Source organism: Manis javanica, chromosome 1 (genome assembly GCF_040802235.1).
Source record: "Manis javanica isolate MJ-LG chromosome 1, MJ_LKY, whole genome shotgun sequence".
In the NCBI taxonomy this organism is placed as follows: domain Eukaryota; kingdom Metazoa; phylum Chordata; class Mammalia; order Pholidota; family Manidae; genus Manis; species Manis javanica.
In genome coordinates, this window is record NC_133156.1 from 51,256,602 (window position 1) to 51,281,115 (window position 24,514).

Sequence of the window (24,514 nt, forward strand, 5' to 3'; positions counted from 1 at the left end):
TACTTCCTGTTCCATTATACCAGAATAGAGGGGTGTCCTCCAAATTCAGAACCCCTAATTCATCTTCCAGGCACAGTGGGTGGGGTCACCCACTTTATTTGACTTTCATGGATCTTTGAAGTCAAGAGCTTTTTCAGGCTACGGTCTGGGAGCACAGCTGAGACAACTCAGGATTAAACCCCTGACAGCCAGTAGCCACAGCAGGAGCTAGGCCATTCCCATAGACACCTAGGACTGGGTCAGAGCTCCACCCAAGGGAGGAGCCCTGGGAGGCTCTGCCTACCTTTCTGCTTAGCCAGTCCTATAGCTCCGTTTTCCCAATGGAGAGGGCCACTTCACCAGAGTGTGGCTAGTGCCCACACCCAAGGGGTCAGGGCTGAGGATGAGACCCTTGAGGACCCAGAGGACCATGCCCTGCCTGAAAGCCCAGTCTGAAGGCCCAAGGGACCTGCCCTAAAGGAGCCTGGCAGCTACCTGGTAAGGGAATTGCTGGCCCCTCCTGGTGGTTGGAGGGAGGAGAGCAAAGGAGACCAAATAGGAGGCCTGCTGGGGCTGAAGGAAGGGATCCGGGCCTGGGATTTTCTGAGCTCGTACTTGGTGTCAGGTCTCACCATGGTCTGAAGAACTATTGATTATAAACCCATTTTATAGTAGAGAAAACAAAACCCCAGGAGAGCAGGCAGCAGAGGCAAGGTGAGAGCGCCTGGTGTCTGCCACTAGGGCCACAGGCACTGGTCTCCGAGCTGCCAACCAGGTGCACACGGCACACTCAGCTTCCAAGATGTTCTCGGGGAGGACCACAGCTGTCGCGCCACTCCTCACCCCAGCCTGACTGGGGCTGCACTGCCGCTTCCCTGCCAGGGATCCTGTCTATGCCTGAGCAGGAAGGAGGCTGGAGTAGGACAAGCTTGGGGCTCACAGGATTTATGGGATGGGGATTCCGAGAATGAGAGTGGAATTACCTCTGCTTCTCAGAGCCAGTCCAGAAAAAGGTGCCATCTGCCACCTTGTGACCCTGAAGTCCTGTGTCTGACCCTGTCTTCCCTGAGGGATGTCAAACTGAGTGCCCTCAAATGACACTACAGTCAGCTCATAGCCTGGGTAGCCACACAGGGTGTGCGAGAAAGAGCTGGAGGTTTGGGTTCTCAGTGGGATCACTGAAGTCCCCGTGAGGGACACAGAAGGAAGAGGAGAATGAAAACTGGGGTTTATTGAGTGTTTTCTATTCCCATTTGTCAGATGGGAAAACACAGGCTCTGAAAGGTTACACGACTCGGGTGTGTCTGAATCCAAAGTCCAAGCTCCCTTCCACAGGTAGCGAGAGGGTCTTGGCAAAGGTCCTCAGAACAGGGTAAGACGGCATAGGATGCCCTATCTAGGAGCCTCTCGGGACCTCCTGCGGACCATGCTTCTGCAGATGGGAAAGGCTAGCTGGTTCCAGCCAGACTCTCCATGTTGCAGCTACAGGGACTGTAGCCCTGTTGTGGCCCAGTGCAGGGCTCTGCCAAATGCCATTTGCAGCATCTGTATCAGTTGGTGGCCTGAGCCTCCATTCAGGCAGGCAGATCACAAATCACCACTTATGTTGACTCCTCTGCCACATGGGTGAAGGCACGAGCTGCACTTACCACTTGGGATATGCCAGGGGTGCAGCACACTGTCTCAGAGATGGGTTTAGCGTAAGAAGGACCAGAGCCAAGTGGAGTCCAGTTCATCTTGCAGAGCTGGGCGCCCTCTTCCCAGATGCAGTGCAAGAACAGAGGCTTAGAAGACCTGGATTCATACTCACAGGGGACATAGTGTCACCTCACTGCTTACACTCTCTCACCCACTAGATGAGAGTTCGGGTGATGCCTCACACGTGTCTGATTAATAGGAGGAGCTCATTAAGCCTTTGGAAAATCGAAGAGGGCATGGGAGCCACTCCACAGACCCTTTTAAATTTGGTCCTAGAAGAAGGGAGATGGAAAGGGGCTGGGAGATGGACTAAAGGACAGTTTTTGAATATTATCATTGATAATATAGATTTTTACAGCTGGCATCTTTGATGAATGAGAAGGAAAGGGCTGAGATAGAGAATTGTGACAGAGTACAGAATTACAGAAGCTTACATAAGTGCAAAGATGTTCATTACTGATTTTATAACAGTAAAAAGAAATTGGAAAAAACTCAGTATCCACAAATAAGACATGTGTTATATAAATGTTGGTACATTGGTCTTATGGAATACCTGGAGCCATTAGAAAGAATGAGGCAGATCTATAGGAAGTGATATGGAAAGTTGACCCTGGGAAGAATGTGTTGTGTGCAGAAATTAAAAATGTTATGTGTCAGTTTACCTGGATTCAATTCTACCTCCGACTTGTCCTACAACCTTGGGACTGTTTCTCATCCTTAGTCTCAGTGTTTTCATTTGTAAAATGGGGAGAATGGCAGTAACTACTTCAGAAAGTTGCTGTGAGAATTCTGGAGTTCTTAGCACAGTGCAAGAATACATTAAGTATTTAATAAATGTCTGCTATTATTATTAAGTGAAGAAAAGGTAAATAGCCAAAAATGCATGCTATCACCCATTTTACTTTTTTAACTTTTTTCTTCATGCAAAGGTATATGTGTGTATAGATATACATGTATGCATACATGGAATGACTGTTAGCAGTGGTTATCTCTGAAGTATGAGACTAAAGAGAAGTGAGGAAGGGAATTACATTTTTTCTGATACATTTTATTTTTTAGAGAAGCTTTAGGTTCACAGCATAACTGAGCTGCACCCAGCCACCAAGCACCCCCTTCTCCACTATTAACATCCCCCACTGGAGTGGTACATTTGTCAAATCAATGAACCTCCATTGGAACCTACACTTTCAACTTTGTACATTTCTATCTTGTTTTCATTTCTGCAAGTATGTGTTTGTTTTTTAAGTAAAATAATATTAGTTAATTAATGGGTAAATCCCACTCTAACCCCAAAATAGCTAGACTCTTAAAAGCAAAGGTGGCTTGGTTCACAGGGGCTGTCACAGAGCAGGGCATGATCTACCCTGGGACTGCCTGGGCTTGGGGCCTGAGCCCTACCTGAGAACCCCCAGTCTGCTGTCACCAGCATGATGGGTCACAGGCTCGCCTGCCTGATTGCCTGCTGCTCTCAAAGGGAGGTCTGACAGCTGCTCCCCAACCTGAAGAGGCCAAGCCCTGGGGCCTGCCCTGACAGTCATCACACATACACAATTCTCTCACCCAACCAGCCCAACAGCTTCCGAGCATCCAGGGAGCAGGTCTGGGAGGTTGGGAGATCAGCCAGCATTGCTGAATGGTGAGGCTGCCAGCCCTGGATTCAGAGTCTCCTCTGACATTCATGAGCATGTTGACCTTTCCATGACCCTCTGTTTCCTCGTCAATACCGGGATTAGCCTGTCACCTCACAAGGCCATTATGAGGATGGAGCAAGATCAGTAGGAAGTACCTAATGAAGTCCTTGGCATATGGAACTTTTTTGAGAAGTTTTCATTTCCTGTCTACATGCCCTACTTACCAAGCCTAGACCCTCAGATAAATGGCCTGGCTGGTAAGTGTACAGCTGGGGCTGTCCTTCCTGGCAAAGCCCAGGTACACAGCCCAGGATGGACAGACTGCATTTCTGGTGCTGGTGAGTCACTCTCCAACAAGGTCTTAGTCTTTCTTTATTTGGGTAGGATTCAACTTGTGACCCTTCAAAATGAAGCCACTCCTGGGTGACATGCAGGGAGCAACAGCTGTAACCAAAAGGTATAGAAAAAGGCTGCTCCCTTCACTTGCTGATAAAATGCTATGGCTGGCGACCCACAGGATGGAAGTGTGGGGCTGGAAGGAGGTGAGCCTTTGTGGGTGGTCTGCCTCTTACCTTGCCCCATCTGTTTCCCCAGGTGATTCCTATTCAGCCTTTCTCTGCGTGAGCACCTCAACATGAAATACAGTTTCCACTTGACCTTCATGTGTCTGAGTCTCTTCACTCCAAGGTGGGTTTGCTAGTCCACAATGGCATTGGTCTGAATTGCTTTGTGCACACACCTGTGGTAGGAGGGGTGGCACTTTTCCCACTCACCAATGGTAACAGACAACGTAGTTTGTTTACCCCCCATCCACAACTGGACATACAACCTCCTGCCCTTTATTCTGTCTGGAGAGCCCAAGCTTCGAAGACAGTCATAGATGGATGTACCCCTTGTGTTTTGGGGGGAAGATACTTGGACAGTTCCCAAGTTACCACAACATTCTGATATATAGCAAATGGGTAATAAAAATTCAGCAGCTGAAAATTAGAGATTTCTCTTCAAGGTCACTGCCAGTACATGGGCACAGCATGCATCCAAGCAAACACAAGTTCAAGCTTATGTGTATACATGTTTATTCATACATACACAAGCATATGTGCCAAAACCCATTTTCTTTTCCAGGATGTGTGCCCAGGGGAACCAGTTCAACATTGAAGTCAGCAGCAATGACAAGTTCTCCCTGCCTGGCTTTGAGAATCTCACAGCAGGATATAACAAATTTCTCAGGCCCAGTTTTGGTGGTAAGTTATCCATTTTGTCCAGGGCATCCCTTCCAAAGGACAGGAACAGAGACAATATGCAGAGGAGGATTTTAGGATTGGCAGTGATGGATGAGGACAGCTGCCAGTGACTTTTCACACTGCATCACACAGACTTTGTCCACCTGCAGAATAAAAAAATACTCTTCCCCCCTGAGGAGGTTACCAGACATCCTAACAATCTCTCACACACTGTCTTTCTTCTGTCCCACTCCCAGTGTCATTACTCAAGGAATTCAATATATCTTACCAGGACTACTCTGCCAGGTCTTCCTGCCTCCAGTCTGGTCCCTCAAGCCTAACCCTCAACTCTGAGACCTGGATGACCCACCTGGGTCCTTTGCCTGCTCAGCATCCCCAGCACAGAGTCCAGAGCACTTTGCACAGTGCACCAGGCCCTTCCCAGCCACCCTCTGTCTGAAAATCTCCCTGTCCCAGCTTGTCCCACTCTGCCCTTCCACATGTGTGCTCCAAAGCTCCATGACCTCCTTGGCTTCCCTGGTCTCCATCCCTTCAATGAAACTGTTTATCTTCAGAGACTGGCTTCTTCCAACTTGACTCCCTGGCAAAATGCCAATTTTCTTTCATGTCTCAGAGTAAAGGCTTCCTCCTCTGATAAGTTTGCCCTGATTCTTTTAGGCTACATCCTCCTCCTTCACATGTCATTTTGAACATACCTCCGAATCATAGCCATTACCAGGTGATATTGTCACTGTCACTGGTTTTATATCTGTCTCAGCTCCAGACTGCAGTCCCTTGGGGGATCTCTTGCATTTTTTACCTCACTAACCCCAACAGCAGCTCAGTGTTTGACATATAGCAAGTTGTCAATTAATATTTGTTGAAAGAATGAGGAAAGAAGGGAGGGAATGAGACCAACCACATAAATGAAAATGGGGCAAGGGGGTCCTTAGGCAAAAAGAGGGGAAGGTACAATCTCCAATCCCTTATCATGTGCCCTTTAGCACTCTGCCTCCTAAAGGCACCAACATTTATGTGCAGCCTGGAGGTCCATGGAGGGGGACCCTATTCTCTGTGATGTCTGTCTACCCAGGTTCTAGGAGCCTGAGACCCTTCAGAAACAAGACCTCCATAGGATATTTCAGGGACTGAGCTAATCAGAGCTCAAGTGAACACAGCCCAGGAGCTGACTTTGACCTCTTTCCTAGGAGAAAGCTGCCCTCTGGTGGCACAGCTTATTTGTCAAGCTCTGGTCTAAAAAGAAGCCAACCAAGGCAAGGCCTGGACTAGACTCTCTCAAAACAACTAAACAAAAAATACAGTGGGGCTAGAGCTCTTGTTTGTTTTCCATTCTCCATCTTCCTCAGGAAGAGCAACTAACACTGACCCACTGGCCACTGTGCTCCAGGAACTTAAAATAATAGATCCTGTAATCTTCCCAGGACAATGCTTGATGGTAGCCACTAGTAGCTCTATTTTATATGTGAGAAACTATAGCACAGAAAGGTTTAGCAATTTGCTCGAGGCCACACAGCTATGAAATGGCTGGCATAGGATGCTGATTTCAAGTTTTTCAATGCTAAACCACACTGCCTTAGGGGCAGAAAGTCACTTAGCAACACATTTCTTAAGCACCTTCCAGGGTTTGACCTCAAAGATCTTCTTTTCCACTGAGTATTAAAACCAAGTATTAACTTGGTAATTTTTAATTGCACTGACTCTAAAACTCCATTTCCAAATTCCTACCTGTAGTCTAAGACTTGGTTTCCTACCACTGATAATTGGGTTGCTTTGTCTGATTACTACTGATTAGGTGTTTATAAGCTTCCTTTGAATTCTGCCTCTCTTCTTCCTGGTTAAAACATTGTCACAGTCTCCTGAGGCACCCCAGTTATTTATCATGCTACTGCATCTATTAACCTGGTAAGTGAAGTTCCTTTTCCAGAATAAGCTAGGATTATGGAAGAGAGTGGGGAGAGAAGGAAAATGCCATTTATTGAACCCCTATTATTGTGTGACAGACACAATGCTGGAGGCTTTTTACCTATGGCCAGTTTGGAGCCCCATCTGGATGTCTGGCTAAGTAAGCACTTCACACGCACTCCGTCTTGCTGCCACCCAGCAAAGAAGCTGTCACAAGCTTAATCTCATTTAACCTTCCCCATGACCCTATGACATCAGTAGTATTATCCCTCCTTGGAGGTGAGAAAATCACAGTTCTAAAAGATGCAGTGTCTTTTCCCAGGTGTAAACTCAAACCTTTCTGACTCCTGGGCTTTTCTTCCACATCTCTCATCTCAGAAGGAGTAAACGTCCCCGGCCTGGCCTGGCCTGGCCTCTGAGAATGGTGGCTCCAAGGCCTCCACCCTGAGAGCTAAGACTGGCCCTCTCAGGAGTTTGGCCTGCCTGCCGAGACTCCAGGATTGGGGCCCAGCATCTGTACACCAGACCAAGTGTGGAAGGTTCTGGAATTCTGAGTAGTTAGGGTTCCTGGAGGGTAAAAGGAGGAAAGTGTCGAGAGGTGAATGAGAGCTCAACCATGAACAGTCTTGAATGCCATCTGGTGGTAAATTTACTTAGTTAAAGGGCAGAAAGATACCTGCGCACAAATTCCCAAATCTGTTACATTTCTAAATAATTTGTCACTGGAGAGCACCATAGGACAAATCTCCAAATAAGAAGTCAAAAATACCACTACCTCCTTAAAAATACACACTGGTAAATATAATGTGGTCTCTCTTACACAGTAAGCTAACTATATATTTGTGCATTTTTTTTTCCTACAAAAGAGAGGCATACTCTACACAGTGACTCCTCCTGAGAAGGGGAGGAGAGAAATTAACTTTTTACTCTATGTACTTGTCTTGCCAATGGGTTTCAGCCCGGACAAGTTCACTATGGATTCAGTGAAACCAGGGAATGACAATGGAATGTTCTTGGGATAAAAGGGTTTATACCCAACTTTATTCCCATAGTGGCAGGTCAATCACTAGAATCCCGTCCACTCAGAACAAGTCTGCACGTAGCAAGCCAGTCTCAGTCTCTGTCCTCGGAGCCGCCACCACTCCAGTCTCTGCTCTCCTGCAGCCATGCAGCAGCCCAGAGCACTGGGTGGAGCTCTTTATATAGAGTCAATAGCAACATGCTGCCCACACGTGTGGAGTGAACAATCAGACCAGGGCCAGGTGAGAATTCTGGCCATAGGAACCTTCACTTTCTCCACAATACTTCTGGATGATTTTAAATTTTCTAACAGGCAAGTGTTACTTTTATAATTTGATAGTTCTTTTGATTACACTAACATAGTGTTAGGAACCTTTGTTTATGCTTCTATATTAAGTATTTTCAGTTTTTCTCTTCATTCCTAGGCAAACCAGTGCAGATAGCGCTGACACTGGACATTGCAAGCATTTCCAGTATTTCAGAGAGCAACATGGTAAGTGTGGCCCTTTATTTTCCACCTGAGAAGTCCCTCTCCTTGTGTTTATGGGGATATGCTTCTAGCTATTTGAAAACATAGAGGCTTCTGCATACAGAATGGCAGAAGCTGAAGAGCTGTCCCCAAACTCAAAACTGTGGAGGGTTCTCGTAAAATAGATGATCTGAGTATTGGGAGGAAAATGGATTCCAAGGCCAGGAAGGGAGAGATGAGCGGGTAGAGCAGTGGGTCAGATATGCTTGGTGAGGGGTAAAAATCAGGAAAGGAATGAGAGTGCAGTAGGGAAGCCTGTCCCCTGTTCCCTCAGCTGATGCAAACCTACAATCACTGCTTTCAGCCATCCTCTCACTTACAAGAACCCCTTAAAGACAAAGTGACACTAGACCAATTTGCCAGAGGGCCCACTGCCTATTCCAGACAAATCCTGGCCAACCTAAGCACTTAGTAAACCTTCAACAATTTGGTGGGGACTTTGTGATCCAGGGCAAGTAAGTAAGTTAAGGCCCTGGACGTGCTTCTGTAAGGCTCCTTTGGGTAGTGGGAATTGCTTTGTTCTCTTATTGCTACAGGCCACCAGCTCAAGACAAACTTTGTTCATCAAAGCCTGTTGTATGTTCTCTTGACCTAAGTGGCAGTGGGGAGGAAGATGAAGTGGGGAGGAAAAGTGACTCCTTTCCTTCCACTTTTGGAGTCTCTGTCCCCCCATTATTTCCATCCTTTCAGGACTACACAGCTACCATATACCTCAGACAGCGCTGGACTGACCAGCGGCTGGTGTTCGAAGGCAACAAGAGCTTCACTCTGGATGCACGCCTTGTGGAGTTCCTCTGGGTGCCGGACACTTACATCGTGGAGTCCAAGAAGTCCTTCCTCCATGAAGTCACTGTGGGAAACAGGCTCGTCCGCCTGTTCTCCAACGGCACAGTGCTATATGCTCTCAGGTTACAGGCCATCTGTGACCTCAGGACTGGAGGGGAAATTGCTGAAACATGAGGCATACATGCACCTTGGGGAGTGCCCACCAGCACTAACATAACCACTCTGAGGTCCCATCCTTCTCATGCTCCTGCCTTCTTAGTTCCTTGTGCCCATAACAGAAGGCCCCTCTCTTAGCTCAGTTTGGCTCAACAAGCATTCAAAGGAGATTCCTGCTCTATGCCAGGCCCTGTGCTGGACAGTGCGGATACAGAGCTGAAGAAGACATTGTCTGATACAGACACATAAGCAAAGGAAGGCCAGGGTGCTGGGGGCCTGAGTTAGGGAGTGCTTTGGGGTGGTGCTTTCTTAGGACTCCCAGCTGAGTTTTGAAGAGTAAAAGGAGGTTAGCAAAGGAAGGAGTAAAGGGGAATAACGAGAGCAATCAGAGATGCAGACAAGGACTCTCCTTTCATGGGCCTCCATGGAGCTGGGGTAGCTCCAGAATGTATCTCTTCATGTCTGAGTTCTTTTTCTACAGAGAAGCAAAGTATGGTGTCTCAAGGCCTCTGCCACCTGCAACCACAGGCTCCCCTTTGCTCCTTTCCCAAATTCCTGAGGCCAAAATTTCCTCCCATCCGATTGTTTATCAAGTTGCCGGCTGGCTGGAGCAGGAAAGGTGCTCCCTGCTGCATGAGGCAGCCCACAGGCACAGGCTCATCACTGTCTGTGCAAGGACTGGGTGACCCTAATGCTCTCAGAGTCCATAGGGAGAAGGCCAGGAACCAAATATTCATGGGGCTGATCTTTAATCCCAAGTAAGAGACTGAATTTAGAAAACAAAGCCTTAGCTAATCAACAAATTGAATTTCTGGGTTGTTCATCTGACACTCAGATGCACTGCCTTTTGCAAAGACCAGCTAAAACCCTAACTCCTCTTTCAAGAAGACTAACTAGGCCTCCCCTTGACCCCAGCTCCAATCCACACTGTCTCTCTTCCCTGTGTCCCCATACTACATGTGTGTGCATGCACGTGTGTGTGTAATGTGTGTGTCTGTAGTATTACAGCATAACACAATCTATCCTGTATGATGACTACAAATCATGGATGACGGCTGATACTCTGGCTCTTGAGTCAGGCAGATTTGGAGCAAGTCCCTGATCTATGGCCTTTGACAAGTTTTTTTACTCTCTGAGCCTCAGTTTCCTCAGCAGCACAGGAGAATAATAATTTTTCCTACCTCATAAAGCTGCTGTAGAAATTCAAAGGGAGAATGCCCATGAAACACTTTTCCCAGGAACTGGCTCATAGTAACACTCAGTAAATAGTAACTTGTTTTCCTCTCTCTCCCTTAAGGGAGTGTGAGCTTCCGCTTCCTCAAGGTGGGCACCATGCTGTAATCATTTCCACTTTCCCCAAGCCCCAGCACCATGCTTAATAAACAAGGGTGCTTAATAAAAGTGATGCTGAAGAAAACGGAAGATAAAAGTCTACCAATTGAAATTTCCACTGAGAGGAGGGCTTAACCGATGTTTAATTAAACATTTCTAGATGTGACCCCCTACAAGCCACAGTGCTGGTTATCTGCTGACCTTCCACTCCCTCTCCATGCTGGTGCCCTCCAGGACACAGGACTTTGAGAACTGCACAGCCAGGAGACCTGGGCTCCAGCCCCAGCTCTGCCACAAACAGCTGCATGAGCCTCAGCACGTTCCTAAGTCTGTTGTCAAATGCTGGCAGTAGTGACAGTGGTTTCTGTTCTAGCTCCTGATGGGTTTGTCACAAAGATTAAATTTAAAAACTGGAGGCAAAAGCATCTCAAACAAGCCAATAAGTGATTCTGTTCTGCAATATTGGTGCAACTGTACATCTTAATTGCCAACATTCCGACTTCCTCCATTCTGGACCCCAGTTTTAACCATGTCTCCCTGGTGTTGCTTAGCACAGGAAGCCTCAGGAATGTGTTGAGTGCGGGCTTCAAGTTACGCATTCTGTAAGAGTCAGGGTGAAAGTCCTTTTGGAGTGAGCCTTAAATGAGAGTGTACACTTTCTATAGCATCCTCATAACATTCATTTTGAACCCATTTTTCTTTTCCTAGAATCACAACGACTGTTGCATGTAATATGGACCTGTCTAAATATCCCATGGACACACAGACATGCAAGTTGCAACTGGAAAGTTGTGAGTAATGGACTCTGTCCTTTTGAGGGATTTAGAGACTGCTTAAAGACAAAGCTCCCAACATTACATTCGGGAACACTGGCACTGGTTCCATATATTCCCATCTAACAGTGGACAAGACAGACAAGGAAATAGGGGTCAGTAGGACTAGGAATGGAACTCAGAATCTGCTAAGACACAGAAGCCAGACAGAACACAGCAGAGGTTAGAAATGACAAATATACAAAGCAATCATTGATATTTATTGCATGGCTGCTTCCAACTTCTAAAAGAAATTGTTTGATATATAAAAAGCTTAATATAGTAATGCCAGTAAGTGGGCATCTAAACTATAATCTGGGAATTTGCTTATGATGAGGAATGAGTATTTACTCTCAGTTGAGGTGTGCCAAATGGCATTGTTGAGCAATCTCCGTTGTTTCCTAGTAAACCACTCTGAAATGCCCACCAAACTGGGGGAGGTAACACCTGTGATAGGTGACCTGGGAAAATATGCCACATATAGGAGTTATTAAGGCATCAGAGCATGGTTTGTGCCATGAGGAAAAACTATGGTTCAGTGCCGGGGACCAGTGGGCACTTCTTACATGAAGATATAAATGGCCAATATTTATGAAGAACAACCATCATGAATCAGAAGTCATTTGTTAGAGATACACATTCAATTAAAGACTTGGGGAGATTAATTACCTTATTGTTTAAATGCAAGCAACCCCTTCTTGAAGTAATACAGCTGTTTGGGGCAGAATAAAACTTCAGGTTATCAAAAAGAGAACTTATTTGCAGCCCCACATGGAAAAAGCATTTCTCTCTCCACGTGTGGCTGTGCTCATCTCAAATCCCAGGAGTGAGAATCTTGTGGAAACCTCAACATTCTGCTTGCACAAAAATCGTGCCCAGTGAGCAAAGGTAGCTTCACTGAATGTTTATTAGCAGGTTTATGGGGGTATAGAAAACTCACCAAGGGTTTTTTCTTGAGCACCATCTCTAGAAAACAATTGATACCATCCCACAATCATCCATTTCCACCCAGGGACAGAGTAATGGTAATGTAATGATTGTAGGGATTTACGAGTTGAAAAAGCAAAGTGTCCAAGCAGGGACTTGTACAACTCATTTTTTTAAGATATTTTTTTACTTATTTCGGATCATAGGCCTATTGGGGAAGCTAGCTTTAGTAAATTTGGGGGTGTTTCCAAGGGAAAGCCCACAGATAATTCTTCCCTGGCAATTCCCTAAAAGCTTATGACTACTTCCCCACCCTACCGAGGAGGAGATATCCACTGCTAGATGGTGGGTACCATAGCTAAGACTTATAATGTTAGTCCCAACACTGGCATCCCACTTCCCAGTAGCCTGGGGAAATGAAGGCAATATAGTTCCATCCTTACTAGAATAATTGGGCTTTTCTCATCACTAGCTGTGTGACTTTAGGTGAGCATAACTAGCCTCTATGGACCTGTTTTCTCATCAGTGAAGTAGGAAAAACAGCAGTATCTGACTCAAAAAGTTACTTTTTAACATATTTATTGAGGTAAAATTTACATACCATAAAATTCACCCATTTTAACGGTATAATTCAAAACGTTTAATAAAAGGTAGTCATTATTAGTATTATCAACTGTACTAGTAAAATGGCTTTGAGATTAATCAAATGTCTATACAGACATCAACCAAGTGGCTGGCTGTAGGGCATTTGTTTCTGTTTTTGCTTTCATGCCAATATGGAAATATGAACAGGCCAAATGAAAAGTCCCTAGAACCAGAGCTGCTGGACTGTCCTGAAAGGTAGTAACTAGCACAGACTCTTGTGCATTCAAGATAGGTGTTCTATAAATATCATTAAAATAATGAGGGAAGCCATTTCTAGAGGCTCATCATCTGCTAGGTCTATACTATGCTTAGCATAGAATCAGTTCTCAAGTGATGACAAATAGCCCTAGAAGGTCATCTCAGTCCACATAGACCCTGCAATTACACCTGAGAAATCATGCCAAGTTTTGCATGGGATCGTCCTTGGACTTAGCACCATGAAACGGAGCTCCTACTGTCTCCATATCATAGCATTTCCCAGACCAGTTCTGTCTGCTACTTTCTTGCACCGACCGAGGCACTGTTTTGCTTGCCAGGGGGCTATGATGGCAATGACGTGGAGTTCAGCTGGCTGAGAGGGAACGACTCTGTGCGAGGACTGGAAAACCTACGGCTTGCGCAGTACACCATACAACGGTATTTCACCTTGGTCACCAGATCCCAACAGGAAACAGGTAATTCACGGGACAAACTGTATCAGAATAGTAAATAGTAACTTGTTTATTCTGAGTCAGATGTATTCTGAGTCAGAAACACCATCCCTTCTCCACATTATTCCTTGGGGGCTCAGGAACCTCTCCTCCATGGGGCACTTCTACCTGCTCCACGCTCACAGTCTAGTGAGGTAGACGTCAAGGAAACCAGCAGTCAAGATGCTGCAGGAAAACTGTGAGAGAGAAAGGCACAAGGAAGAGGATCATGGTGGGGGGCATCAGCACCCCTATAAATCCCATTCTATACAACAGCGATTTCTTTCACTGGAACTATGACAGTTCATTATTAACTAGGTTTTGAGGAATAACAGATGGCTTAATGCAGCTAAGTTAAACATCCCTAGGGCAACCACTGTGCTATGTAGCAGACATGATTTCCTATCTCTTGTTTACCCTATCAGGAAATTATACGCGATTGGTCTTGCAGTTTGAGCTTCGGAGGAATGTCCTGTATTTCATTTTGGAAACCTATGTTCCTTCCACTTTCCTGGTGGTGTTGTCCTGGGTTTCATTTTGGATCTCCCTCGATTCAGTTCCTGCAAGAACCTGCATTGGTAAGGAACTCCAATGGAGATTTCTAAAAACTGAGTTAACAAGTCCTTCTTTTAACATATATACCATTGTTTTCACTGATATGCACAACGCAGTTCCAGGAGTTGGTTTCTTCAGAGATTCTTTTTCTAGGAGGAGTGCATCTTTAAACTTGTGTTGTACAGTGACAGATAAGGAAGAATTGTGATTAGATGGTCTAATGTCAGTTATTTTACATACTCAGCACTCCCCTCCAGTGAGAAGACAGAACGTGAAACATTTAGAAAGCTGTATCTGTACAAAATGGACAAAATGGACAAATCAACCCTGTTCCAGCAGGCCACAAATTTTTCAAGATGAGCTATGTTCCATTTCTGAGTTCTGTCCCCACCTTGCCAGCTCCTCAATGGGGACAGTCTGCCAGGTAATAGTGGGAAAGTCCTCTGGCCGCTAACATGGGAACATTGCCCATCTGTTTTCCCAGGAGTGACCACCGTATTGTCAATGACCACACTGATGATTGGGTCCCGCACATCGCTTCCCAACACCAACTGCTTCATAAAGGCAATCGATGTGTACCTGGGAATCTGCTTTGGCTTCGTGTTTGGTGCCCTACTGGAATATGCAGTTGCCCACTACAGCTCTTTACAGCAGATGGCAGCTAAAGATAGGGTAAGAATTTTGAGGGCCCTGTATATGATTGATCACTTATGCCATGTGCTGGTCTGTAGAGTGACCTGGACCTGGTTCCTGCTCTGAGAGATTCACTTTGCTCCAGTGATTCTCATTCTTGTTCAGGTGGAGGTATCTGAACATGTCATGATGCCTTTTGAAAAAGACTGCTCTTTTTGCTAAATACAATGAGATATTAATATGTTTAATTTTCCAGCAGAAAATAACTATTATCTGTATGCAACATAAAATCACAACTGCAAGAATAAGCAACCATGAAAAACCCAATATCGAGCCAAAAATGATCAGCTGCTTACTGGGTTCAGATTAATATGTATTTACTAGTTAATTCTTTTGTTGCATTCTTGTTTGCTTAAATTATACAAGTAATGGTTTACTGAAAAATTTGTATGGAAAAAATTAGATTGTGGCAAATTTCTTGATTAGCATATTTTTCTGCTAACTAGGAAAGACTGCCATTATCTGATTTAGCTATGAAACACCATGGTCCAGCTCTCAAAATGATAATAATGGTTATCAACTGAGCATTTACGTGTGCCAGACACAAGCCCTTTGCAAATATTATATCACTTAAATACTCATAACATCCAGTAAGGCTTTGTCCATTTTTATAGTGGTAGAAACTGAAGTATAGGAAGGGCAAGTGACTTATCCTAGGGGAAACAGAGAGTAAGAAGTACAGCTAGGATTCAAACCTAAATCTGCTTGGCTCCAAAGCCTGATGGTTTTCTGTTCTTCCTACTTGCAGTAAGCAAGAGGCCATGCTCTTAACTGTTATCCTCTGTAGCCCATGAGACCCTAGGATTCTTTGGAAGTCCGATTTGATAGGCATAGTTATACCAAAGCTCATGCTAACAAGCAAGGAACTGATAGGGAACCAGCACAGAAGAGGTAACTATCTTTAGCAAAGTGCCAGGATGACATAGGGTCTAATGATGAGGAATCAGCGTAGCTCAAAGACCCAGTTGTCTTTTCCTTTGTGTGTAACTGTCATGAACAATGTGTCACACAGTCATGTCACCCAAGGAGCAAAGGCAAATGATCCTATGTGCCAGCCAAAGAATACAGATTTCATTTATTTCACTCCCTGTAGGCTTCCTTTTGGGGACAGTGGTTAATTACCATTGTAGATTTAGTATATTGGTGAAAAGGGAATGGAGAATTACTAAGATCCTTTACTGAAGACACCAGAAAGCCCTTATTTTGCTGTGTGTGTAATAGCTTTGCTACGAAGTACTTGTTGTTTGCTAAACAACTTATCAAAATCTCATTTAGTCCACCCAACTACCCATCAGGCGGGTACCATTATTATCCCAATTTTACTATTGAGAGATCTGCCACTCAGAGAGGTAAAGTATCATCTAAGACTCCACACCTAGAAAGTGGCCTGATCAATGATACAAACTGTGCAGTCTCTGACTTTACTACACTCCCCACATGCTGTCACCCCAGCCATGTTGGAAATCATCATTCCTTGGAACTGTAGGACCATCACCATTTCTGTTTGTGTGGTAAAGACTTTAAGGCACTACTGATTTCTATACTCTCTCATAATCAATTACTTCCTCCTCCCTGGAATAGAATGGAATTCATCAGACACCTACTAAATGCTTTACATAATTTATACCATTTAATTTTCCCATCCATCTCATGAGATAGATATTAATATCAGCATCATTTTGAAGCCAAGGAATTCAAGTTTAAAACAGACTAAGATGACTAATATTTCACAATAGTGAGAGGCTGAATGGGATTTGAACCCAGGTCAGCTAACTTCAAAGCCTGAGCATTATTAGCACTTAGCACACAACTCTGCATATCAAGTGGGCAATGCTTATTCTTGCCATTATACAAGCTGAGGACCTAGGGAGAGGTGCCTACAAGCAGAATAACAGGAACTGTCAAGTCTACTTACCAGCCAATTTGCCACTCTTTGTTAAACCTAATTATCCAATACTTAGATTGGAGCCTCTAAGTATATAAATACCTACTTATTTATTTTGCTGAGTCAAGTCTTTCCAGCTAACTGTGTTATCTATGAACCAGGGAATGGCAAAGGAAGTGGAAGAAGTCAATATTACTAACATCATCAACAGCTCCATCTCCAACTTTAAGAGGAAGATAAGCTTTGCCAGCATTGAAATTTCTGGTGATAACGTCGACTACAGTGATTTGACAATGAAAACCAGTGACAAGTTCAAGTTTGTTTTCCGAGATAAGATGGGCAGGATTGTTGATTATTTCACGATTCAAAACCCAAGTAATGTTGATCGATATTCCAAATTACTATTTCCTTTGATTTTTATGCTAGCCAATGTATTTTACTGGGCATACTACATGTATTTTTGAGAGCATATTGAATTGTTTGCATGCCATAGGACCTCAATGGAACAAGGTAATAACGCAATGGTATTCTAAGTCAACTGTTCATGATAACCCAGTGGTGCTACAAATGACTAATATGACATTTGTGCATTTCTCCTCAAAGAATGGAACCCCAACCATTATTTTAGCTGTGTAGAAGTCTTAGCATTACAGAGTCTTATAATAAAAACATCAATCCATTCCTTTTTTATCTTGGCAAAAGACATCCCCATGGAGCCCAAGATTACAAACTTACACAGGACTGGCTATTTGCTCAGTACCTCTGTGGTCTGCATTTACCTCATAGAAAGAATGAGAAAGAGACCAACCATTACATGTACTGAGTAACCCTCAACTGTCAGGGGGTATTTCTGAATTAATAATGCATGCTGTTTACTACATCTCTGCCGTAATGTAAAACACATTTTTGCCTATTTACGGAGCAACATTTTCTAATTTTTGTTTTTAATTAAAATGAAATGCAGGCCTAAGTCAATTCACTGAAAGTCAATACACTAACTTAAGCACAAGATGAGTTTTTGATACAGTATTTAATACCATCTCAGAATTGTCCCCAAATTCGAATAAGTCCTACACTGAAAAGTCAAATATAAGTGAAGAAAAAAATAGTGGATCAATTATCTCCAACACAAATCCCTTGTTTCTAAGATTTAATGGATTCCCTAAACTAGAAGGACTCTGGGGCTGTATTTCCCATGTGATAAGTCTTATCATTTTATTATTATATGCACATCAGTCCTCAGCAATGCTAAAGCCCTTGCCCCTCATCAGGGATGGAAATGGAAGAATCTTTTTTCCTTATTCTAGGAGTCTTACTATGGACTGATGGCATCAAGATTTACAGTATTGAATCCATTTCTATCTTCTACTCTGACACTAATCAACACTTTCTAGGAGCAAATGCCCTGCATCCTTCCAAGAGGAACTTTTATTTCTATGTTCTAATGACCAGGAATGATGCTTATTAGATAACAAACTGCATTATCCAGAAGCAAGTGGCTTAGCAAAAGTGAGCTTGCCTTGCTCAGATCCCTGGTCCTTTTTTACTGGACTATTTTGAGTGGCTCAACCTGTCTGAGTAGGAGAATGCTGTTTCAGAACCTCTGTTCAGGCTGCAGGTGATCTCAACCTGCAGCTCACCTGATATAAGAAACCCAACCACTCTCACCTGATATAAGAAACACCTTAGGAGCAACCTTACTCCTTGGCCAAGCTCTGCTAACAGCACCATAAAGTGGCCATTTATGAGTGTTCCATAAAAAAAGCCTTCCAGTTCAGTCTCAATCTTTTTAAAGAATCTTGCCATTCTCGAGCTTCCATTTTTAGTAAATGTTTGCGTTTACCCTTCCTTTCAAGAAGATTATCCATTTCTAGAACCACCTGTACCACAGGTGGTTTCCTTTATGAAACTTCTTACTATTCAGTTTCTTGGTTTTGATCACCTGAGCTTTTAACAGTGTTTCTAATGGGAATGGGGGAATTAAAAGAGGTGACATGTGGTTGTATGATTCAGTGATATTTGTGACTTTTTTTAAAAAAAGTTTAAAAGGAAATATATGCTCTGAAACCACCTTCAGGCATTATACTTTCAAAAAGCTGTAAAGACATGAACTGCGAAAGAAATACACCATATTAGCTACCCACAAAATCAAGTGGTCATCCATAGAATGAGTGTTGTAAGATCCCTTTGGAAAAGGTACGCTGTAGTGCAAACTCAGTAGGCTCACTCTCGTCCATCCTCATAGTCCCGAGCCACCACCGCAGGCAGTGTGTGTGTGTGTGTGTGTGTGTGTGTGTGTATTCAAAGACACACACACACACACATGCACCCACACCTGCTATTTTCTACTAAGGAGGCTAAACACTTGTGACGCAGCCAATGCCCTTCTTTGACATCACTATACCATAACACTTGTCTTTCAGTTAAACAGCTGGGCCTGGTGATACTGAAAGATTCAATCTCAGAAAACATCACAGATTCCCTCCCAAGCCTTCTTCACTGTTTTGGAATTCTCTTTTGTGTTGTTGGAAGGATATTTTTAGAGTTTGAAAGTACATTGTGGGAAGAAAAATTTCTTGGATTTTGTATCACTCTAAAAGGCTGCCACATTAGAGTTCTCAGTAGAAACTCCTAATATTCTAGATCTGCCCCATGTATGCTACCTACCCAGATCAGTCCCAGGACTCACTTTATTCAAAATATTTATTTCTTGGGTGAAAATATCAAAAATAACCTTATCAAATTTCCTAAAGACATGAAACTAGGTAGAGTTGAGAATGTTCTAAGTCATGGAAATATAATTTTTAATTACTTGATATTGTGAATATTCTCAATATAGGAACTCATATGTCTATCTATCTATCTATATATGTACATGAAGATTTTCAATAACAAGTAAATGACAGAGGATTCATTTCAAATGAAAGACAGGGAGGAATGGGGGAAATGAGCACAGCAGAAAAGAGCAGGGATTACAGTATACCATGAGCTGAAAATGAGTAGGCAACACAGGGAAGTACCATTAGGAGAGAAAGTACATTGGGCCTTCAGTGTCAAGAGGTACAGTAACAATCTGTAGTTAGGGAGAGTTTGGTGACCAGGATGGAGACATGGTTCCTTTTCAATGCTGTGTATTACTCTTACACATTCAAAGCAGTTCTTCTAAGCTGCCAGCCCATAGTTAATTTTGATCAGTCCATAATACATTTCCTTACTTCTTAATATCAATTGAGTCTTAGCAGATAGAGAATCATACCCCAGTATATGGCCAATGTAATTTATGTCATACCAATGACTTTAAAGAAGAAGGAAAGAACAATTGAATACATGTTTCATGGTTTTTTCAAATAATTAAAAAGTACATATAGTACACATAATTTTCAAGAGTTTTTATTGAACCTAGTTTTTGAGAATTTGCATATCAGGCAGTACTACATTTGGGCTGAAAAACACTGAGTCCAATTTGGCCACCACACTTTCAGGAAGGATATACAGAAATGGGAGAAGAGTCAAAGGAAAATGGGAAAGTTATTAAAATCATGGAAAACAAGCCCAATAAGAAGGAGTTTTTGCTCCTTGAAGAGCAAGGCTGAATATAATGACTGTCTTTATTAGGTTCAAGCAGGGTTTTATACAAGGGACATACTGTTTCACTGTTTACCTGACTAAGTGAACTGAATAAAAGTAAATAGAAATGAACTTAAAAGAAAGTCTAATTGTTTAGAAAGAAGAAAACATGCAAGTCAAATAATGAAATGCAGTTGAATAATGAAATGCTCAGATAAACTTCTAGTCTCCATCTGGAAATTTCCCATGAGAGTGAACAATCAACTCTTCCCTTTGCTTTTGCCGTTCACACATCTAAAAGCAGATGCCAGTCTGCCAGGTAATCTTGGTAGGTTGCAGATGCAGGGAGATGCCTCTGTCTGCAGAAAATTTAAGTGTCATATCAAGTATTGCTAACAAAGAATATATGCCTAAGAATATTCCTGGTAGCCCATGAGGTTGAATTCCAAAGTTACGCTTTATTTTGGGAGATTTGAATGGGAGTCAGGTGACTCACAGCTTTTAGTGACTTGGATGTGAAATAGGCTTTGATCATCCAAGCTCATTACTTATAATTGTATCCTTCCAGAAATTAGAGATGAAACAATTCCATTTGGAAAACTGGAAAGGGAAACAGAACATAAAAAGTGAGTGAGTAGCCACATGTTGATCCAAAGTGTCTGTGATCTTTCAGGATATCTGCATCAACAAGCCATTTATGTCTTCTTTTCTAAGCCCAGAATACAGCCAAGGGCTAAGCGGTCTTGGAGAGTCAGACATTCCAAACCCTGCATTCATGACCAGCTTCCTACTCAAGTCAGAGCATGAGTTTTATTGAAAGCTTCAAGAAATAGGATTTCATACTTCATCACTGCAATCTCCACTTTCATTTGGAAGTTTCTCCCTCTACCCAATACCTGGTTGATATACTGTGCAGAAAAAAAAGTTAATATAACAAACCTAAGACTGCTATCCTTAAAAAGGTCTGTTTGCAAGGTTGACTGTTAGCTGGCTTCTGAGACTTTGGATTTGGGGAGAGTTCCCTTTATTTCCTAATAGGTAATAATGGCCCATTGTACCTAAACTGTTCGTACAAGCCATGTGGTTTATGTTGAACATCTGCCTCCCTTCTGGACGTCTGGAATTTGGGATCATGCTAAGCCTATATGACCAGCCCCCAGTAAAAATCTTGGACACTGAATCTCTAATAGGCTTGTTGGTAGACAACATTTCACACATGTTATCACAGTTCCATGCCAAAGGAATTGACACCTTCTGGGTGGCCACAGACATACCTTGGAGTTAGTGCCAGCTTGGTTACAAATTCCCCCAATAAAGCAGTCAAGGAAGTCATTATGAACTTTTGGTTTCCTAGTGCATATAAAAGCTGTGTTTACACTATACCATAGTCTATTAAGCATATAAGTGTATAATAGTATTATGTATAAAAGAAACAACATGTACACTTTAATTAAAAAAATACTTTACTGCTTAAAAATGCTAGCCATCATCTGAGCTTTCACCAAGTTGCATCTTTTATTTTTGGAGGAGGGTCTTGCTTCAGTGTTGATGGCTGCTGACTGATCAGGGCAGTGGCTGTGGCAATTTCTTAAAACAAGAAAACAAAGAGGTTTGCTGCATTGATGGACTCTTCCCTTCATTCACGATTTCTTTGTAGCAGCATGCTGTTTGATAGTATTTTACCCACAATAAAACTTCTTTCAAAATAGGAGTCACCCTCTCAAACCCTGCCACTGCTTTATCAAGTAAGTTTATGTAATAGTCTAAATCCTTTGTTGTCATTTCAACAATCTTCACAGTGTCTTCACTGGGAGTAGATTCCAGCTCAAGAAATCACTTTCTTTACTCATCCATAAGAAACAACTCTTCATCCATTCAAGTTGTATCATGAGATTGCAGCCACTCAGTCACATCTTCAGACTGCACTTCTCATTTGAGTTCTCTTGCTGTTTCTACCACATCTGCAGTGATTCCTCTACTGAGGTCTTGAATCCCTCAAAGTCATCCATAGGGCTCAGGTTCTTCCAAATGCCTGTTAATGTTGATATTTTGGCCTCCTTCTATGATCACAATATTCTTAATGGCACCCAGAATGGTGAATCTTTCCCAGAAGGTTTTCAATTTATTTTGCCCAGATCCATCAGAGGAATCACAAGCTGTGGCAGCTATAGCCTTACAAAATGTATTTCTTAAATATTAAAATGTAGAAGTTGAAATAACTCCTTGATGCATGGGTTACAGAATAGATATTGTATTAGTAGGCATGAAAACAATATTAATTTCATTGTACTTCTCTAGCAGAGCTCTTGGGAGACCAGGTGCATTGCCAAAGAACAGTCATATTTTGAAAGGATTCTTTTTTCTGTAGGTCTCAACAGCAGACTTAAGGTATTTAGTAAATGATGTTATAAACAGATATGCTGTCATCCAGGCTTTACTACTCCATTTATAGAGCACAGGGAGAGTAGATTTAGTGTAATTCTAAGGGTCCCAAGGTTTTCAGAATGGTAAATGATCACTGGCTTCAACTAAAGTCACCAGCTACATTAGCCCCTAACAAGAGAACTAGCCTGTCCTTTGAAAATGCTTTGAAACCAGGCATTGACTTCTCCTCTCTAGCTATGAAAGTCCTAGATAGCATCTTCTTCCAATGTAAAACTATTTAGTCCACATTGAAAAGTCTGTTGTTTAGAGTAGCCATCTTCTGGATCTTCTGAATAACTTGCTACAGCTTTGACATCAGCACTAGCTACTTTACCTTGCACTTTTATGTTAAGGAAATGGCTTTTTTCCTTAAATTTCATGAACCAAACTAGCTATAGATTTCTCTTCTGCAGCTTCCTCCCCTCTTCCAACCTTCACAGAATTGAAGAGTCAGGCCATGCTCTGCGTTAGGCATTGGCTTTTGTAGCTAGTCTGATCCTCTACATAGATTACTAAAACTTTCTCCGAATCTGAAATAAGGTTGTTCTGTTTTCTTATCATTTGTGTGTTCACTGGAGTAGCACTTTTCATTTCCTTCAAGACTTCTCCTTTGCATTCATAACTTGGCTAAGTTTGGCACATAAGACCTGGCTTTCTGCCTATCTCAGCTTTTGACTTCCCTTCCTCACTAAGTTTAATCATTTCTAGCTTTTGATTTAAAGTGAGAGAATGTGACTCTTCCTTTCACTTGAAAGCTTAGAGGCCACTGTAGAGTTATTAACTGGCCTGATTTTAATATTGTGTCTTTGGGAATAGGGAGGCTCAAGAAAAGAGAGGAGGGGGGGATGCCAGTCTGTACAGCAGTCAGGACACACACAACATTTATTAATTAACTTTGCCTTCTCATATGAACAGTTTGTGGTGCCCCAAAACATTACAATAGTAACATCAAAGATCACTGATCATGGATCACCATAACAAACATAGTAATAATGAAAGAGTTTGAAATACTGTGAGAATTACCAAGACATGAAGTGAGCAAATTCTGTTAGAAAAGTGACACTGATAGACTTGCTCAATGCAAGGTTGCCACAAACCTTCTATTTGTAAAAATGTAATATCTGTGAAGCACAATAAAACAAGGTATGTCGGTAGACAGGGAGAAGATTCTTGAAAGCTTGTTCCTGGTTTTCCCCCATATTTATCCCATGTGCCTTTTCCCTTTGTTGATAGGACTTTGTATCCTTTTGCCATAGCATATCACAGCAATGAGTAGGACTGTGTGTTGAGTACTGTGACTCCTCATAGAGAATCATCAAACTTGTGGATGGTCTTGAGAACTCCAGTATACATGCTTTGGAATAGTGGTCCCCAAATGTGGCTGAGCAAAAGATTCACTAGTGAAGCTTTATGGACAATAGATTAAGTCACCCCAGACCTCTGGACTCAAGATCTGTATTTTTCAAAGCTCTCCACTTGTTTTTCATGTGCAGTCAGATAGAAAGACAGATGCCTAATGCTTGGTGGAAGAGAAAACAGGTTCATGAAAGCTGTATTTTCTAGGAAAAAAAATAGTTCAGTGTGTCTGCCACATGGAAGAAAAGTGTCCAACTCAATATGATTATTGAATATGAATAATGTATACAGAAGACAAAAAGCAAAATTTTTCCTTTGTCTCATTGAATCTTCTATGTTTGCACCAAGAAGGACCAGGACAGCTTCTATTTCTGATATGGTTACAACATGCAAAAAGAGCAATTCACCCAACAATTAGTATGTGGTTGAGGAGTTAGGCAGGTATATAGGGATACAGCAGTTCTTCATTGAAACTCCCAATGTTTTGAGACACTAAGCCTTAACTGTGCAAATGAACTAAAACCTTCATAGGAAAGCAAAACTTTAGATTACATGCAAAATCTTTAGCTTCTGCAAAAGGGCAGTTGGTTTGAATGATGCCTCATAGATAGCTCCCAAGGAGGTGAGGTACATGACCCCAAAGTTGCATTAAGAACTCTGAGTAATGAAGAGAGAGGAATCTAC

General features: G+C 42.7%; 1 protein-coding gene across 2 annotated transcripts; it reads left to right on the forward strand.

Moving 5' to 3' along the window:
• The first annotated feature begins 311 nt into the window (after positions 1–311).
• GABRP (gamma-aminobutyric acid type A receptor subunit pi) lies at positions 312–18,491 on the forward strand. 2 transcript variants are annotated; one of them, XM_017670642.3, is made up of 11 exons: positions 312–477; positions 3,693–3,765; positions 3,903–3,995; positions 4,434–4,552; positions 7,900–7,967; positions 8,694–8,911; positions 10,986–11,068; positions 13,198–13,335; positions 13,776–13,928; positions 14,390–14,577; positions 16,645–18,491. In XM_017670642.3, the coding sequence occupies exons 3-11, from the start codon at positions 3,943–3,945 to the stop codon at positions 16,945–16,947; spliced, it is 1,323 nt and encodes a 440-aa protein (XP_017526131.3). In that variant the 5' UTR covers positions 312–477; positions 3,693–3,765; positions 3,903–3,942; the 3' UTR covers positions 16,948–18,491. The 2 variants fall into 2 exon arrangements, with proteins under 2 accessions (XP_017526131.3, XP_017526130.3); XM_017670641.3 differs by lacking the exon at positions 3,693–3,765.
• Positions 18,492–24,514: the final 6,023 nt, after the last annotated feature.

What these genes read in the sequence shown, in the direction of transcription:
- GABRP (XM_017670642.3), top strand. Translation starts at nt 3,943, where the DNA reads ATGAAATACAGTTTCCACTTGACCTTCATGTGTCTGAGTCTCTTCACT. An exon ending in ACAGTGCTATATGCTCTCAG is followed by an intron (nt 8,912 to 10,985) that starts GTTACAGGCCAT and finishes TTCTTTTCCTAG; the next exon opens with AATCACAACGACTGTTGCAT. An exon ending in TCCTGCAAGAACCTGCATTG is followed by an intron (nt 13,929 to 14,389) that starts GTAAGGAACTCC and finishes CTGTTTTCCCAG; the next exon opens with GAGTGACCACCGTATTGTCA.